This window comes from Lagenorhynchus albirostris, chromosome 18, assembly GCF_949774975.1.
Source record: "Lagenorhynchus albirostris chromosome 18, mLagAlb1.1, whole genome shotgun sequence".
Lineage (NCBI taxonomy): Eukaryota > Metazoa > Chordata > Mammalia > Artiodactyla > Delphinidae > Lagenorhynchus > Lagenorhynchus albirostris.
In genome coordinates this window covers 14,422,402-14,439,414 of record NC_083112.1, presented here as the reverse complement: position 1 = coordinate 14,439,414, position 17,013 = coordinate 14,422,402, and the positions used below count along the sequence as shown (strand labels likewise).

Genomic DNA, 17,013 nt, shown 5'->3' with positions numbered 1-17,013 from the left:
CCTCAGGATTGAGAAGTATCAAAGAAAAGGGGAGACTGAAACCAAGCAGGACCCTGTGAGGCCTTTCCAGGTACAAAATCCCCTCCATGTCCCCCATTTCTTGTTTGTGGAACAAAAGGCTTTAGTCTCCTAGGCCTTCTGTGAGTTCCAAAGAGCGGACCCAAGCAGTTAATGATCAGGACAAGAGAGTCACAAGACTTCTAGCTCCTCCTGAAGGGATATAAATAACAATCTGATGCATACTTTGAGTTGTCCTGGAGAAACTAAGACCCCCATCCAGGTGGAGGATGGTGACTACCTGCTGACCACAAGGACTAGACTCCAGACTGATTGAAACCAGACGGTTAAGATTCTCAAAACATCACCCTGTTACCTTACCACCAACCAACCAGAAGGTCTACAAGCTGATCAAGCATCCTAGGACCCTCTCCCCTAACACTGTCTTTAAAAACCCTTGCCTGAAAGCCATCAAGGAATTCCAATCTTTTGAGCATGAGGTGCCCATTCTCCTTGCTTGGTACCCTGCAAATAAACCCTTACTTTGCTGCAAACACCCACTGTCAGAGTTTGGTTTTCTGGAACTGCGGGCACATGAGCACCTACTTGGTAACATAGCCATTAAACCATCACCACATTCCATAAACCATATCCATTACCTCCAGAAGGTTCCCCTTACCTTATTTATGGAATTAAATTTTTTAAGTCAATAATATTATTCAAGATAAATTTAACAGTGCAAACTAACATTTGTTTGATATAACTTCAAATAATTACAACTTTTTATTTCACATACTTTTATTTAAAATTTAAAAAGCATTTTAGCTGAAAACACTGTTCTTATTTGTTTCTCCTAGCAGAATAATCTGCAAGGAATAATGTAAAACTCAAAATACTCATCTAAAAAAAAAGCACTTTTCAGGGGCTTCCCTGGTGGCGCAGTGGTTGAGAGTCCGCCTGCCGATGCAGGGGACACGGGTTCGTGCCCGGTCCAGGAAGATCCCACATGCTGCGGAGTGGCTGGGCCCGTGAACCATGGCCGCTGAGCCTGCGCGTCCGGAGCCTGTGCTCCGCAACGGGAGAGGCCACAACAGCGAGAGGCCCGCGTACCACAAAAAAAAAAAAAAAAAGCACTTTTCAAACTTTAACATGCATATGAGTGACCAGGGAAATCTGGTTAAAATGCACATTCTGATTCAGTAGTCTGGGGTGGGGCCTGAGATTTTTAATCTCAGATAAACTAATAAACTCCTAGGTGATGTCCAAGCTGCTGGTCCAAGTACTACAATTTGAACAGTAAAGAGATTCTAAACAGTAATGATATCCTAGAATTTAAATCAAAATTGAAAGGACCACTTAGGTTTTATTTTCACAGAGCTGGTCAATCCTGCCTACTATTAATTTGATATGGGTTTCATTTATGACATACCATCCCTTTTAAATTAGAATTGTACTATTACTATAGTGAAAAGAATTTTAGAAAATGTCTCTCTAGCTAAAATGGATATGACATTGTATCTTTTGTAGTACAGACACATATTCCCTTTAGACTTTGCCAGATTCACAGTTATGAATGTTTCAGAAGAGCCTGATTAGGAAGGGAGTACACATACTTGAATACTTAAGTGCTTCAAATGCTTTGTTAGGGAAAAGGTACATCTTTCAATAAAATAATGTCCTTGCATTTTCTTTTTTCATACTAAAGAATTAGCTCCCAAATATGTCTTTTTAAAAGCACAGAAGGAATCATGAAAAGAGTTCATATCTGACTTTATTCATTTTAAAAGCTGTTCTTAACAATTTTGCTATCCACTTAAAATTCTATTAGCAAAAATTTCCACTTGGGTGCTTTGCTAATGAAGACCATTCTGCAGTAAGTGTTGTTTTCCTCATAAGGCTAGAATCTTCTTAGAAGAGATGAATGGTTTACAAGAGGCAGAATAAGATGAAGATATAATTAATATAAAATATGCAACATTAAAAATTTGGTGAAGGAAAGATAATTCCTGAAAGAAACCTGAAATGGTTGTATATATAAGCAACACATAAACTGTAAACAGTATCATATTCCAATCTCAATTTAATGTTAAAATAGCCCTAAATATGACCAATTCATATCTAAGAAAAACATTTCAGGGCACAGTTACTGATGATAATGACAACAATAAATAACAATAATAGCCAAAACCCGTCACTGCTATAAACTCACATAGGCTGCAGTATTAATTGGTACTTAATATATTCAAATTACAATTCTTTCTTTTCCTGTTTTTATCCTATTCTATTCTGGGTTTTAACAGGAAGATACCATGCTTAAAACTTGCTTTTTATTAGCCATTTTATGTTCCTGCAACTTTCATTTTAACTTTATAAGAGAAATAAAGTATTTAAGAACTTTGTGGGGTTTTCTGAGTGAAAATAAAATAAAATAAATGGATAACCATTTGGGAAAAATGAATATGATCCTTCCTTCCCAGCATGGACAAAGATAAACTTCAGGTAGATTAAAAATTTGATATAAAAGTGGAACTACAGGAAGACCTAAGAACAAACATTTAAATGAATTTATTAAATAATCGAACACTTTCCTACTGATAGATGCTAACTTTAGCATATAATAAATTCTACACGTATTTTCTTGTTGTGGGGAAGTTTTTGAAGTATGTTTTATGGCATGTTCCCAAAGAAGAAACAATAAGGAAAAAAAATGTTACAGATTTTACTATGTAAACATTAAAAGTGATGTATCAGAAATTACTACAAGCAAAATTAAATGGTACATGATGACATGGAGAAAAGATTTATAATATATATGACAGATAATACTCTTAATGTATAAAAAATATCAGAAAATAACAAGATACAGCCTAGTAGGAAAATGGCAAAGGACATGAGAAAACAATTCACAAACAGCCAATAAACATACTTTAAAATGTTCATTCTCACTAGAAAAACTGAAATCTAAATTAAAAAAAAAAGATAGCACTTTTGCTCATATTGGCAAAGGTATTTAAAAATGGCTATTATCCAACTTTGCAAAATTTGGCACTTCTGGTAGGAGACAGTATGGTAGATTTGAGAAAATAAGTGAAAGGAAGTTAAATATGTGGGGCTGCCTGAGGACATGCAGGATTGCTGGACATCATGGAGGGCTTCGCTGATGCTGGAGACCAAAGTTTTTGGTTTCCCAGTGCACATAAAATGTTTAAACTATACTTTAGTCTTTTAAGAGTGCAATGGCATTATGTCTAAAAAACAATGTATATAACTTAAAACTACAAAGCAAAAAAACAATTACAATAATGTTAAAGATCACTGATCACACAGAACACCGTAACAAATAATAATGAAAAGTTGGAAATATTGTGAGAATTAACTAAAATGTGACACAAAGACATGAAATGAGCAAATGCTCTTGGAAAATGGCACCAATGGACTTGCTAAACACAGAGTTGCCACAAAACTTCAATTTGTTAAAAAAACGCAATTGGGCTTCCCTGGTGGCGCAGTGGTTGAGAGTCTGCCTGCCGATGCAGGGGACACGGGTTCGTGCCCCGGTCCGGGAGGATCCCACATGCCATGGAGCGGCTGGGCCCGTGAGCCATGGCCGCTGAGCCTGTGCGTCCGGAGCCTGTGCTCCACAACGGGAGAGGCCACAACAGTGAGAGGCCCGTGTACCGCAAAAACAAAACAAAACAAAACAAAAAAAACGCAATTATCTGCAAAGTGCAATGAAGAGAAGCACGATAAAATGAGGTAATGCCTGCACTATGTTGAACAGAAGTGGCAAAAGTGGGCATCCTTCACTTGTTCCTGATCTTAAACAAAAAGCTTTAAGTCTTACACTATTGAGTACAATGTTAGCTGTGGGTTTTTCATGTATGGCATTTATTATGTTGCAGTAGTTTCCCTCTATTCCTAGTTTGTTGAGTATTTTTATGATAAAAGTGTTGAATTTTGTCAAATGCTTTTTCTGCATCAATTGAGATGATCATGTGATTTTTCCCCCCTTTGTTCTGTTACTGTGGTAATTATACTGACTGACCTTCATAGGCTGAACTATCCTTGCATTCCAGGGATAAATCCCAGTTGATCATGCTGTAGAGTCTTTTTTAAAGGCTTCCTCATTTGGTTTGCTAGTTGTTATACTTTTCAACTCCAGAATTTCTTTTTGATTTCCCTTGAGATTTTTCTAACTCTAATAGATATTTCCATTTTGTTCATATGCTGTTCTCTTGACTCATCTTTAACATGACTGTTTTAAAGTCTCTGTCTAGTAGATATGCCATCAGGTCTTTTTCAGGAATGGTTTCTGTTGATTTTTTTCTCCTTTGAATGGGCCATATTTTCCTGTTCCTTTGTGTGCCTTGTGATTTTTTTGTTGAAAACAACATTTGAATGTAATAATTTAACCCTGGAAATCAGATTCTCCCCCTCCTCCAGGGATGCCATTTTCTGTTACTACTTTGGGTTTTTTAAAAAAAATTGTTGTAGCCTCTCTCTGAGCCAAGGATCAGGTTAAGGTATAAACCAAAGTTCTTCTCAGGTCTTTCTGAGCCTGCTCCTTTCCCTGAACATGTGGTCACTTTCCAATTTTCCTCATATATACAGTTGCTTTTGAATGTCCTAGACTTTAATGTCTGACTCCCAAAATGGGAAAAAGAAAAAAATTAAGGGGGTGGAAAAATGCACTAGTCTTTGAAATCCCCAGGAAGTCACTTTAGCCACAGGAGGAGGTGTCTGACACAATGGGGAGGTGCAAAAACAATGGCCACCCTCCTCTTCACAACTCTGGGATGAGAGCACAGATCCCAGAAGTTTAGAGGACAGTGTCCTCCTTTTTGTTCACCCTGGCTCTACAAGCTGTGTGCAAGGTGCTCAAGGAACAAGTGTACAGCTGCCTGACACAGCACTGGGGGTGGAAGATGGGTAGTCGCAACTATACTAAGAGTTGAAGTTGACCAAAATTGACTGCAATTTATTACTATTCAAGCCTTCCCCTAGAAATTGCAATTCTTCAATAGACTCCAGAGTTCCAAAACAGTTACATTAGACAAATACTGCTAGTCCAACTGTCATCTAGGTGGGGTGACAGATTCCTGGTGCTTCCTACTTTGCCATCTTCTCTGAAAATTACTGATCTTTGTATATTGATCTTGTCACCAATTACCTTTCTAAATCCATTTACTAGTTCTACAACTTTTCAATTAATTCTCTTGGGTTTTGAAGTACAGTCAGAGCATCCACAAATAATCTAATATTTCCTCCTTTAAAATATTTATATCTGTCATTTCTTTATCTGGATTTTCTATTATTTAAATGTGTTATTGGCAAATATTCTTTTCTTGTTCTTTCTTGACTTAAATAGAATATATTACTAGTGCTTCTATGTTAATCATGAGGTTGGCTGTTAGTTTTATTAATCTTTATATGGTTAAGTATTTTTACTTTTTTATTTACTAATATTTTCCCCTCAACAATTTAATTAAATATCATGAGAATATAATTTAACACTGAAACATTTAATATATTTCCTAACACTGAAATATTCTTATATTCCTGGGAATAACCAATACTTGGTTTTAATATAATACTGGATTTATTTTTATAATTATTTACCTTTTTAAAAAACTTAAAAAGTGACTGATTTGAGGTTTTCACTTTTGTACTGTCTTTAAAAGGTTTTTATGTCAGTGTTACACCACCTAAAAGGAACTGGGAAGCTTTCCATATTTTTCTGTGTTCTGGAGAATTCTGTTCTTTGTAGGTGTAAATAAAGCTATCTACATAAACTGAATTAAGTCTAGCAGCATGTTCATTAATAATTTTTCTTTCCTCCCTAGGTGTATTCAAGTTTCCTACCTCATTTTGAATCATTTTTGGTCAATTTTATTTTCTTAAAATCATCCTTTTTATATATTTTAGAATAAAATTTATATATTTTAATATGGGATTCTCTAGTAAGTTTAATCCTCATCTCTGGTTATTATCTCTAATTCTGATATTATAATTTAAAATTTTATTTTTTTCCTTGGTTAAAGAATTGCTAGAAGGTTGTCAATTTTGTCGACCTTTTCAACAAATAATCAATTTTGTTTTCCTGTTTCCTAATTTATCATAGAAATGTACTTCCATCTTTCCTTTTACCATTTTGCTTTATTATTCTCTTTCAAATTTCATAATAAGAATGCCTACTACATTTTACTTCCAGTTTTTAGCCCAGATGTTTTCCAATTGGTAAAGCTTTGGGTAACGCGTTCATGTGTGTTTCCCATATTGCAATTTGGCTCTTGTCCCCACCACATGAATAAAACTGCCCTCAGTAAGTCATGGATCATCTATATATTGACAAAGATAACAAACCTGTCACCCTTGTTTTACTAGAACTCTTCATATAGTATCTGTCATCAACTATGCCCTCCTTCTTGAAACTATTCTCTTGGCTTTTCTGATAAAACCCTCTTCTCATTTCTCTCCTGACTCTCCAATCATCCTTCCTCAGTATTCTACCATGGTAGCCCTTATTTTCTTCTCTTAAATGTCACTGTTTCTCAAGACTGTGTGTCCTGGAAGCTCTACTCTTATTAAACATGATTCCTAGTGACCTCAGACAAACACATGGACTCAACTATCTTTTACATGCAAAGCTCCATAAATCCAAATGTACAGCTCCCTATTAGATCAGACTGATTGCAGAAGGATATCCCACATGTATTTTGTCTAACTTAGACAATATCATCACCTTTATCCCCCCAGTTTTACACTTTCTCTCTATTCCAGATACTTGTGATTAGTATCAATATTCCCAGATTGGTAACTTAGGAATTATTTTAGAACTCTTCCCTCTCATTTAGCCACATTCAAGCAGTCACCAACTTCTGAAGGTTTACCTTTAGCCCCCAAGAATCTGTCCCCTTATGGCTCTTCCTTAGAGTATGTATTTTCATAAAAACTACTTTGACAATCCCTTAACTATCCTGTCTGCAACCTGGCTCTCTCCTATCTACATGCCACACCAGTTTCCAACTGATTTTTAATAAATGAAAATTTGTGTATTGATGACTCTTAGCTTGCATATTCTATTTGTTTCCTCTACTTAGGATGACCTCTACCCACTCCTTTTTTACCTATCTAATCCCCCATGTCCTTCAAGTTCAATTCTTATTAACTCCCTCTCTGGAAAGCTCCCTCTCTGTATATGAATATTATTATACATACTCTTCTTATTGTGCTAGCATAGCACCTTGGGCACATCTTTCATAAAACATGTATTCTATAGTAATCACCGATTTATTAGTCTATTTTCTGTGAAAGGAAAAGTAACCTGAGACCAACAGACCTTGACTGTTTGCTTTGTACTCATTAGGAAGCACATGTTTGTTCACATTCAAAGTCTATATCATGTATGAATGATTTTAGAAAAATTCTGTCTAAATAAGAACTCATGTAAACATATCTATAATGAGAACTGACTGACTGTTAGTAAACTTCCTGTGATACAGGAAAATATATAAGGGAAATACTCCAGCTCCACAAATTCATGCTGCCGGGGGTCAGAAAGCAGACTCTTATTAAGGCTTCTCTGAGCTTAGGAATGTAAAAATAGACCAGGTACTTTGGACTGGATTGCTACTGATTGTTCCACACTATACTACAAACCTGTGTCTAACATAACCAGGCTGTTAGATAGACCAGTATAATTTTAAAAAAGCCAGAATGGTGATTGTGATGCATCCTTGAGAAACGTGAGTCTTTAATAATGAAATAAAAACAAAGAAGGATTTGATCATTATAAACCCATTCCTTAAGGTCTTTCCAATTTACTGCTGCACAACACAATGCTCAATTTAAAATATTAGCTCTCACAGAACGCTTTCAGGTTTTTGTTGTCTGTTTTTGTGGGAGTTTTTTGTTACCTTGTTTGTTTCCATAATTAATTACAGTATATAACTCAAAGGAACATAAATTTCATAAGGACAAAGCTGGACCAAGAATGTAAAACTTAAGTAAGCTGTTTAGAAAAAACATTTAGTAAAAGTTCAAGTTTTCCAATCTGTATGTCATTTTAGCCCTGACCTATTAAATACAGTAAGTTTGCTTTAATTACAAATTTTTGGTTATTGAAAAATGGTAGTGAAACTAGGGCTTGAGATTCTACCACTAATTATATGACTCAAAATTACACTGTTCCAGGAACAGATTATAAGCCTACATCCTGTAAGCCGCCTCAAAATGAATTTTGTTGTTCACAGGAAGAACTCAAAAGAACGCTGAATGGAATGGGAAAAAATTGTCACCAATATGGAAACAGTAAAACAATATTTTTAAATGTGAAAAACTCACATTCACATAGTTCAAGAATTGCATTTTTCAAACGTACCTTGTCCATTAATTTGCTGGCATGAAGACTCAAGCTACTGAAGAATATTTTTTTGCTCAGTAAATGCATTTCTTCAATGGTAGTCAACAATGTAGTTGCACTATTTCCAACAATGCCACTAAAAGCAAAGAATATTTCAGGTTGCAAAACAGGCCAAAACAACCCAGCTCTTTAACTGAGTAGAATTCTTTAAAAAGACCTAGATTTAAATAAAAGTTTTTATATAGAATATAACCTGTGAATTAAAAACAATTACTCTAGTTTCATATAAAAATGAGGTTTTTTTTCCTTTTAAGTTAGGTGATGAACAAATGAAAACAAACCAGTGTTTTAAATATTTCACAATCTCTTAGAAAAGCAGTGGGTTAGAACAAACACTTGTAATATGCAAGCCCATGTCTCTATTTTTCCTCTATTATAGTAAATGCATGTTTTGATTATCCAAGAAGATCTGATTTTAAGGAAGCCATTCCATCAATAGCTTTATTGAGAAAATAATTTTTATTAATACTGAGTTTTTTAAATTAAAACTGTTATACTGTATCAATAACACACCTGTAAATTATAAAGCTTCTCAATTTTTATACAGCTACCTAAATAGCATATATTTAGACTAATTACGAAAAATCTGATAACATTTTGAAATAATTATTCTACATTCCATAATTCTCAATTTTATATTACAAGGATATTTCTTAGACTTATCCAATGGGGTTTCTCATTTTTGGCAGAATGTAAGACAAGCATGTATATAAAACAACTCCCTATTTTATTCTCCTATTCATGTATTGAAAGTGACTCTTCTGTTCCTGATACTGGCATGCTTGATAAAAAGTAATTTAAACTCATTTTTTAATAGGCTAATATGAAAACTATCAAAAACATAGCTTGGAAGAACACTTTTAACACAACTACACATATAACATGGTCTTATAGTGACATCTACAATAAGGCTCAAGTCTATGTATACCACCAAAAGATATTTGCAAGGTGAAAATGAATGCAAATTTTGGAGTTGAAGATCATATTTTATCTGATTAAGAACCACTTGTCTTATCTATAAAGTCACTTTTATTTAGAGAAGATAAGACAGCTATTACTTAGAGGAGATAAAGCTATCGTTCTGTTCTATCACTAATGGAAAACGAAATGTTAAAGAAGAATTTATGTAAACACCCAGAATACGACATGTTACTAATTATGCCCTACTCTGAGTATAACATATAGTTGCTTTAGGTGCCATTGATCTCTTTTACTAATATAGGAGGACTCAAAAAATACTTATATTATAGACTTACACTGCTATGTGTGTGTGTGTGTGCTTATGCTTGGAGAAGAAAGGGAAAAGGAAACGATGGACCTCAAAAGTACAGAATGTATAATAGGCATATAATGATTCATATGGTGTGGAGGTTCTACTAGTTACACTTAGTCATGCATAGAATACACACACAAAAAATATTACACTGTGTTCTAACTGAAATGAAGTGTCACATGGGATTTAAGAAGCACATTTAACCATTCCACTTACCTGATTGTATGGTGATAAAATTTGAGGAGGTTAGAAATTTTATACAATAAAACTGCCCCAGGTTCAGCAACTATTACTTGTTCAATTCGAACCTATTAAAAAACACGTGAGAAAAAACTAAACATTTCCTAAAAGTGTAACTTTTCTTCATTAATCACATGTGGTATGAATAGCATTAAAAAGATTAAATTTTATTATTGCAGAAATCACAAAATTCCTTCTAAATAAAGAATTTCTGAATATTAAATCACAGAGGATGGTACAACAACACAGAAACTTTAGCACAGATATGCTCTATAAAAAAATGATCCATTACCTACAGAATGTGGTTCAAGGCAATTGCTATCAGAAATAATCAACACAATGAGGTCATCTCGAGGTTTTTCACCAGCGTATAATGGAATTTAGTTTAGCACTAAATTGCAAAGCAGCTGTTACATTCCTAAAAACAGATTATCAGTGAAAAGGTACTGCTCTATGAATGAATATTAAGGAAAAAAATGAAAAAAAAATCTTCTCTTTAAACGACTATACCAAGTTTCTATTAGAGAATCGGAAAGCAGATAAATCTTGAATTAGCACCAACCTCTTTGGCCAATTATAATACTGCCAGGGCAATACCTCAGATCTAGTTCAAGGTTAACTTGATATGCTCAAGTTTAACTACTAGGAATCTTTTCTAATTAAAATCCATCCCTCACTAATCTTTCCCTTACTTTATATTCCCTGATTAACAAATACAATCTAAACCACACTGAATGTGCTTACTTACATATTATATTACATCTATGCTTATTAAGCTGCTGATAACATGTCTTCTTATTTCCTAACTGGATTCTAAACACAGACATTGTGCTTTCTGGTTCACTTACATCTCTGCAGCATTTGGTAGAACAGTACATACACAAGAGATGTTCAATAAACAAATGCTTTTGAAAACATTTAGATTTTGGAGTATGTCATAATATCAACGAATGTGATCTGCTAAAATGGTATTTTATAAATACATGTATATGAGTATGCAAAAACCTCTTGCATAGAAAATTGGCAATGATTATTTTAAAATGCGTTTTATTACCCTACATTGTGTTAATCTGACAAAATTACGGCCTGAATTCAAGCTGCTGTTTCTTTAAAATCAGAATAAGTCATTAATTTAACCAGCTACCATATAACGTATATAAAAACAAAATATTTTACCTTTAGGGGCCTGCACACACCCTCAGTAATATGTCCAACAACTTCCTGAATATTTTCTTCAACACCTACAATTAATTAAAACATAACTAAAATTTTTTTTCCATATTACACTTTGCTTCACATAAGTTCAGAAAATTAACAAACACTAATACATATGAATAAAGGCATTAATAAACATTTAAAATAACAATTAATGATATTTTATTAAGTTTAATATCTTTAGGACATTACTAATTATATCAATATGAGTCTAAAGCCCTATCAATTGATTTGACTGTTGATTAATGAACATTATTTCTTTGGGAAAAAGAGTAAATGTATGAAAAACAGACTGTGAAATTTATTAACTGAAGGAGGTGATGTGAAGATGTATTAGCACGCGTTCCACAAACTCCTTACTCTAGGCAGTAGTGCTAAGCACACAAACTACGGGTATAAAGATGGAAAACACGCCTTGCAATCTAATGGAAAAACCGACATTTACTGATTATTGACTATTTATCAAGGTCTGTACAGGGTACTTGACATGTACTGCTTGTAACCACCTTCATTTTTACAGATGGAGAGACTCAGGTTTAGAAGAATTCATGCCATTCCCACAGAATAACTTATTTCTAACTCCAATTATTTTCTTCCCACTTCTTAATGTTACCTCTCACGTAAATTTTCCTACATCTTTTAACAAATACATTCTTTTAAACTGGGTAATTAGCATAACAGAAAACAACTTTAAAAAGTTCAGACTTTGTGCCAACCTATCATATATGCTGAATCTAATCTCAATATCGAAGAGTTAAAAACGAAGAGGTTAAGTCCTGCACCCATTCGTATACTGGCCTCTCCTGCAGATGACGTGCTGAACCAGGATGACGATGACGTGGGGCTGAGCTGTTCAAAATAGGTAAGTGATACCAGTCACAACATCTCTCTTCACTTCCTAGCAAAGCCAGAGCATCTTAATTATCTACTAACCCCTTCTACAACAGGCATCTTAAGGTAGTCACAACTAAGAAGATTTGAAATTCTGTAAACAGACGTTTGCAACTCAAAAATAATCATTTTTCTTCTTTGAAATCAAGACCAAAATTTTAGGTACATTTAGTACATAGCTAATTATTTATTATTTATTTATTTGGCTGCATCAGGTCTTAGTTGTGGCACGCTGGGTCTTCGTTGAGGCGTGCAGGATCTTTTGTTGCGACGCACAGGCTCTTCATTGCAGCGTGCAGGCTTCTCTCTAGTTGTGCCGCACAGGCTCCAGGGCGCATAGGCTTTGTAGTTTGCGGCACGCAGGCTCTCTAGTTGTGGTGCACGGGCTTAGTTGCCCCGCAGCATGTGGGATCTTAGTTCCCCGATCAGGGATCAAACCTGCGTCCCCTGCACTAGAAGGCAGATTCTTTACCACCGGACCACCAGGGAAGTCCCAGTACATAGGTAATTATTCAAAAAACTTTAAAATAGTCACATGAGAATGACAAAAGGGGCTGGATAGTAGAAATGAAAGAAGTAGTAGCTTAACGACCTTAGGCCAGTCACTGACTGAGCCTGTGTACTCAAGATAAAATGAAGAGAACATCACCTTTTGCCTTTAAAGGATGGTGGCTGAGATAATGTAGGCCAGGCACTCCAGAGATGCCTTAAAAGTGAAGCAGAGGGGTCTAGGCTTACAAGAAAAGGTCCCAAGGGTCCAGTATAAAAATGTGATCAGTTGTGTGACAAAATAAAAGTGACGGAAAAGAAAGTCTATCAGCAGAAAAAGGGGGAAACTAGAGACAGGAAGATTAATTAGGATGCTTATTAAATCACCTAGTGTGAAGAGTTTATCTCCATGAAGAAAACAGAAACAGAGAAGTCCTGCGTGATTTACTAGATCTAGGCATGAGTGGTAACAATCAGAGGACCCACCTTGTGTAGTTACATGCTTTAAGAGAGCTTCAAGGTGTTCTTTTTCAGAAGCAGTAGCCTGATGGAGCCAAGCCAACATATCTCCTACATATCTAATGAAAAAACTAAATGTTAGTAAAGATTTCCTTCAGAAAAACATCAAATACTCCAATACTGTCTGACTACTATACCTCAAAGGGTCATGGGAGTGCATTTCAATGGGTCTAGGTGTACCTCCTGGGCCCCCTCTTGTAAGAGCATCGATAAATCCACGAACAACTGTACTTCTTCTAGCTGTTCCAAACTCATCTAAGGTATACCTAGAAGAAACAAGTTATTAACAAACAGTTGCTTTTCTTCCTAATGGTTACATCAAAGTATTCATGCACTTTCTAAGATATCTAAAGCTTTTTTACACAATTCTCTCAAGCAATACTGTTTTAAACAACAAAAAATATTTATGAAATAACTTTATCATAATGATAATTCAACCTAAAGGTGCATCTTTTTATGCCTAAGAAAGAATGCTGGGATTTGGAATCAGCAACAGAGGCAGTGGCAATAAGGGATAGAGCAGGGGATTTGGTAAAAGTAAAAATCAAGACAAGGTGGAAATCCGGGACTCTTCAGGTTTCAGTGCCCCCCTTGCCCAAAACACGATGTTCCACTGCACACATAAGGCCTAATACCTAGTTCTCAGAAGCTAGTTACAGTTAGAACTCTGCCATCCAAAATATAAGACTTTCCCTTCTACATTAAAAAATTCTCATTTATATTTATTCAATATTATCAAAACTTACCATCAAAATTTGTCCAAGATATACTATTCATATTTAAAAGCTTATTTTGACTCCAATGTTAAACATATGTTCCTTAAATTTACTGACCAACTATGCATACAGAGCAAATACTTTTACATATATTTACAAGTTATCAATTATGGTTGGGGGGGAAAAAATGGACTTTTGAAGGTGAGGAATTTGTAGGAAAGAAAAGCTTTGAATGAAAGAATCAGACAATTTGGGATCAAATTATAGGATGGCTTAGAGTTACCAACAGTACCTGTTTCTTCGACTAGAATCAGCCTTTGTTTCCCATTATCACCACCCGATGCCCAACTGAAAGTTCTATTTTAAAAGTACATAGGAAAACAAAGTATTTTTTTCATAGTCCGATGTCAGCGGATTCTAGACCAATTAACTTTTAAATCCCTAAACAGTACTCTACTAAATGTTGAGAATTATTTCATTACCTTACATATAAATAAAAGTTATCAAAATTCCCCAAAGGTTTCCAGAAGAATTTCTCAGGCTATACTGCTTTCTTTAATATGCTACTGATTTAATGAAAAACCCACATTTTTTTTTAACATAGGAAAGCTGGAAGACGGAATATTTTTAAATCAAAGTGTAGTGAAGTAATCAATAGCTGTGAATTTTTAGGACTCTGAACCTTTTTAGAGGACTGTTCACTAGCAATCAGATCATGGTTGTTTGTGGTTTTTTGGTTTTGGTTAAAAAGAAATGGTTTTGAAATTCCCTGCAGTGACATACCAGATATATACGTCAAGATGAAAACGCAGTACCAAGCTAAGTGTTGCTAAAGTACACAATTGCCTTGCATTCACTTTCTATTTTTTAAAATAAATTAGAACCAAAATGCTTATTGCTATTTTTTGCCTCATATTCTCAAATCATAAATGTTCAGGGTAAAGAATGCATTCCTTTAAGTCAGCGGTCCCGAACCTTTTTGGCACCAGGGACCCATTTCGTGGAAGACAATTCTTCCACAGAAGGGTGGGGGGGGATGGCTCAGGCTGTAACGCAAGCGATGGGGGCGACGGGGAGCCGCAGATGAAGCTTCCCTGGCTCAGCGCTCACCTCCTGCTGTGCGGCCCGGTTCCTAACAGGCCGAGGACCCCTACTGGTCTGCGGCCCGGGGGTTGGGGACCCCTGCTTTAAATGATCATCAAGTCCATGAAATGACTTGTGATCAGACGACTCCTTATGACAGCACAAAATTCACAAACTTTTAAATATGTAAAACTAATCTTCACCCTCTGGACCCAAATGGCTATGTAATAAACAGAAACAATGTAACTTCTGTTTCTAGGACTATTCACTGTGACCACAAGTTATATTAGAAACCAGTGAATCCACTGCCATTTTAAATGGGGGAGGGGCGATTTAAAAAGACTAACAAACACTAGAATCTGTTTACTATAACATATAAACAATATTAATGCTTATTTTCCTGCAATAGATATAATTTGAAGAACAGCATGAGCTAAAAGGAACCTTCAATGATACCTGAAGACACGAAACATCTTTTCCCAGAGACAGAAGAAAATTTCTTTGACCAAAACGGATTCTCTTCCAAAGGTCAAAAACTGAAAATGTAGCTTTACAAAGGTGACTGTTAAAATTATGTAAATATTCTAAAATGCCTCTAGTTAAAATAAAAATTTAAATCTCCATTTTTTTGTATCTAGCCATAGTAGAAAAAGAAAAATTCTGGTCAAACAGCAAATTAAAAGATGAAAAAATTTGTTCAAAAAAGAATTAAAAGATAAAATAGTGTAGAAACCTAAGAAATGCAATAAATAAAAAAATGAAGAAAGATCAGCATTGTACACATTACTATGTTCTTTAATAATTTATATGCTGAAGGTTTACCAATGGAAAGAAGACAACATCAATTTGTTCATTTCTACTTGTAATAAATTTTTTTGAAGAAACTTCTGTACTTGATTTATTAAAAGTCAATAATGCATTAGCATTCGGTTATATAATACCTAAGAAAAACTGAGTATGGCAACTTTCCCCAAAGACTTCAATAACTGACATTTTCTTGTACGTGATACTTACACACGTGAGACACAATAATGAACAGTGAAGATTTTACACATCACTTAAATCAAGTTCATATAGTGCCATCTGGTGGTTAACATGATATACTATTAAGTTTTCCCTAAATTTAAAGAAACCACCACTTTTGGAAACAGGTGATTACTTAAGATGAAAGGACCATTTTCTCTTTCTTAGCATTCATGTTGTGGTACTTAACTGTCACTAAAATCCTCCCTCTTCCCCATTCAACCCACAAATGCTTCTTACAACCTTCCACACTGCACTACTGCCCCCATCCCATGTGTCCTTTAGAGATAAATCTTTGCCTATTTTAGTTCTATTCTTTGTCTTTCAAGCATTTTGCCTTACTGTCGTGCAGGCCTTAAATACACTTCTCTTTAGCTGAAAACTTTCCAGTTTATCTCCTTTCAAAATAGAAATAATAGCTAATATTTTGTGATGAGCAAAGCATTATGGTAAACACCTTATGGGAACATTCTAATTTAATCGTCCCAACAACCTGGCAAGACAGGCACTATTTTTATCCTCATTTTACAGCTCAAGGAAACTGAAGCTTATAAAGGTGCATGGGTTCATCAAAAACTCTAACTCAGAGCCCACCTTTTAAACCATTATGCAATATTGCTCCTTTCCAAGTGTTGATCGAGAATCAAAATTTAGAGAAAATATGTTTATATAGTAGAAGTCAGCTGACCTTTTCAGATGCCCAAAACAGACAAAGGCATTTTTTAAAAAAGATTAACCTTGTGAACAATTATGAATCTGTGGTCAATGTTACACATTATTAAACAAACACCAAATGTTTTAAGTACCAAAAGACTCTCATAATCAAACACCAATAGCTTACAGTGAAAAAGCTGGGAAAGAAATTTCGAAGTCGATAAGATCTGCTGCGCTGGTGGTCAAGAGTGAAAACATCAGCTTATCACAGGCACCGGCACAACACGCAGGGCTATTATGATCCAGCTCTTGCTACTAACCCAACAGCCAGGGCAAGCTGTCGCAGTTTCCTAAAGGTACATATTCCTCCTCAATCCACACCTCTGCACCTGCTGTTCCCTCAACCTGGGATCTTCTCTCCTCCCTTTCGTCCTGGAAAATGCTTATCACCTTAAGAAGCCATTTCATACCTACTTCCTGAGGGGAATTTC

General features: G+C 35.2%; 1 protein-coding gene across 4 annotated transcripts in view; it reads right to left on the bottom strand.

Moving 5' to 3' along the window:
• COG6 (component of oligomeric golgi complex 6) overlaps positions 1-17,013 on the bottom strand; it is a 78,424-nt gene that overhangs the window by 42,702 nt on the left and 18,709 nt on the right. For all 4 annotated transcript variants that reach the window (XM_060128948.1, XM_060128951.1, XM_060128949.1 and 1 more), the window contains exons 9-13: positions 13,184-13,312; positions 13,014-13,105; positions 11,109-11,173; positions 9,909-10,000; positions 8,378-8,495 (exon numbers count right to left, since the gene is read on the bottom strand). In XM_060128948.1, the coding sequence (XP_059984931.1) occupies positions 8,378-8,495; positions 9,909-10,000; positions 11,109-11,173; positions 13,014-13,105; positions 13,184-13,312 (496 nt within the window). The remainder of the gene's footprint in view (positions 1-8,377; positions 8,496-9,908; positions 10,001-11,108; positions 11,174-13,013; positions 13,106-13,183; positions 13,313-17,013) is intronic.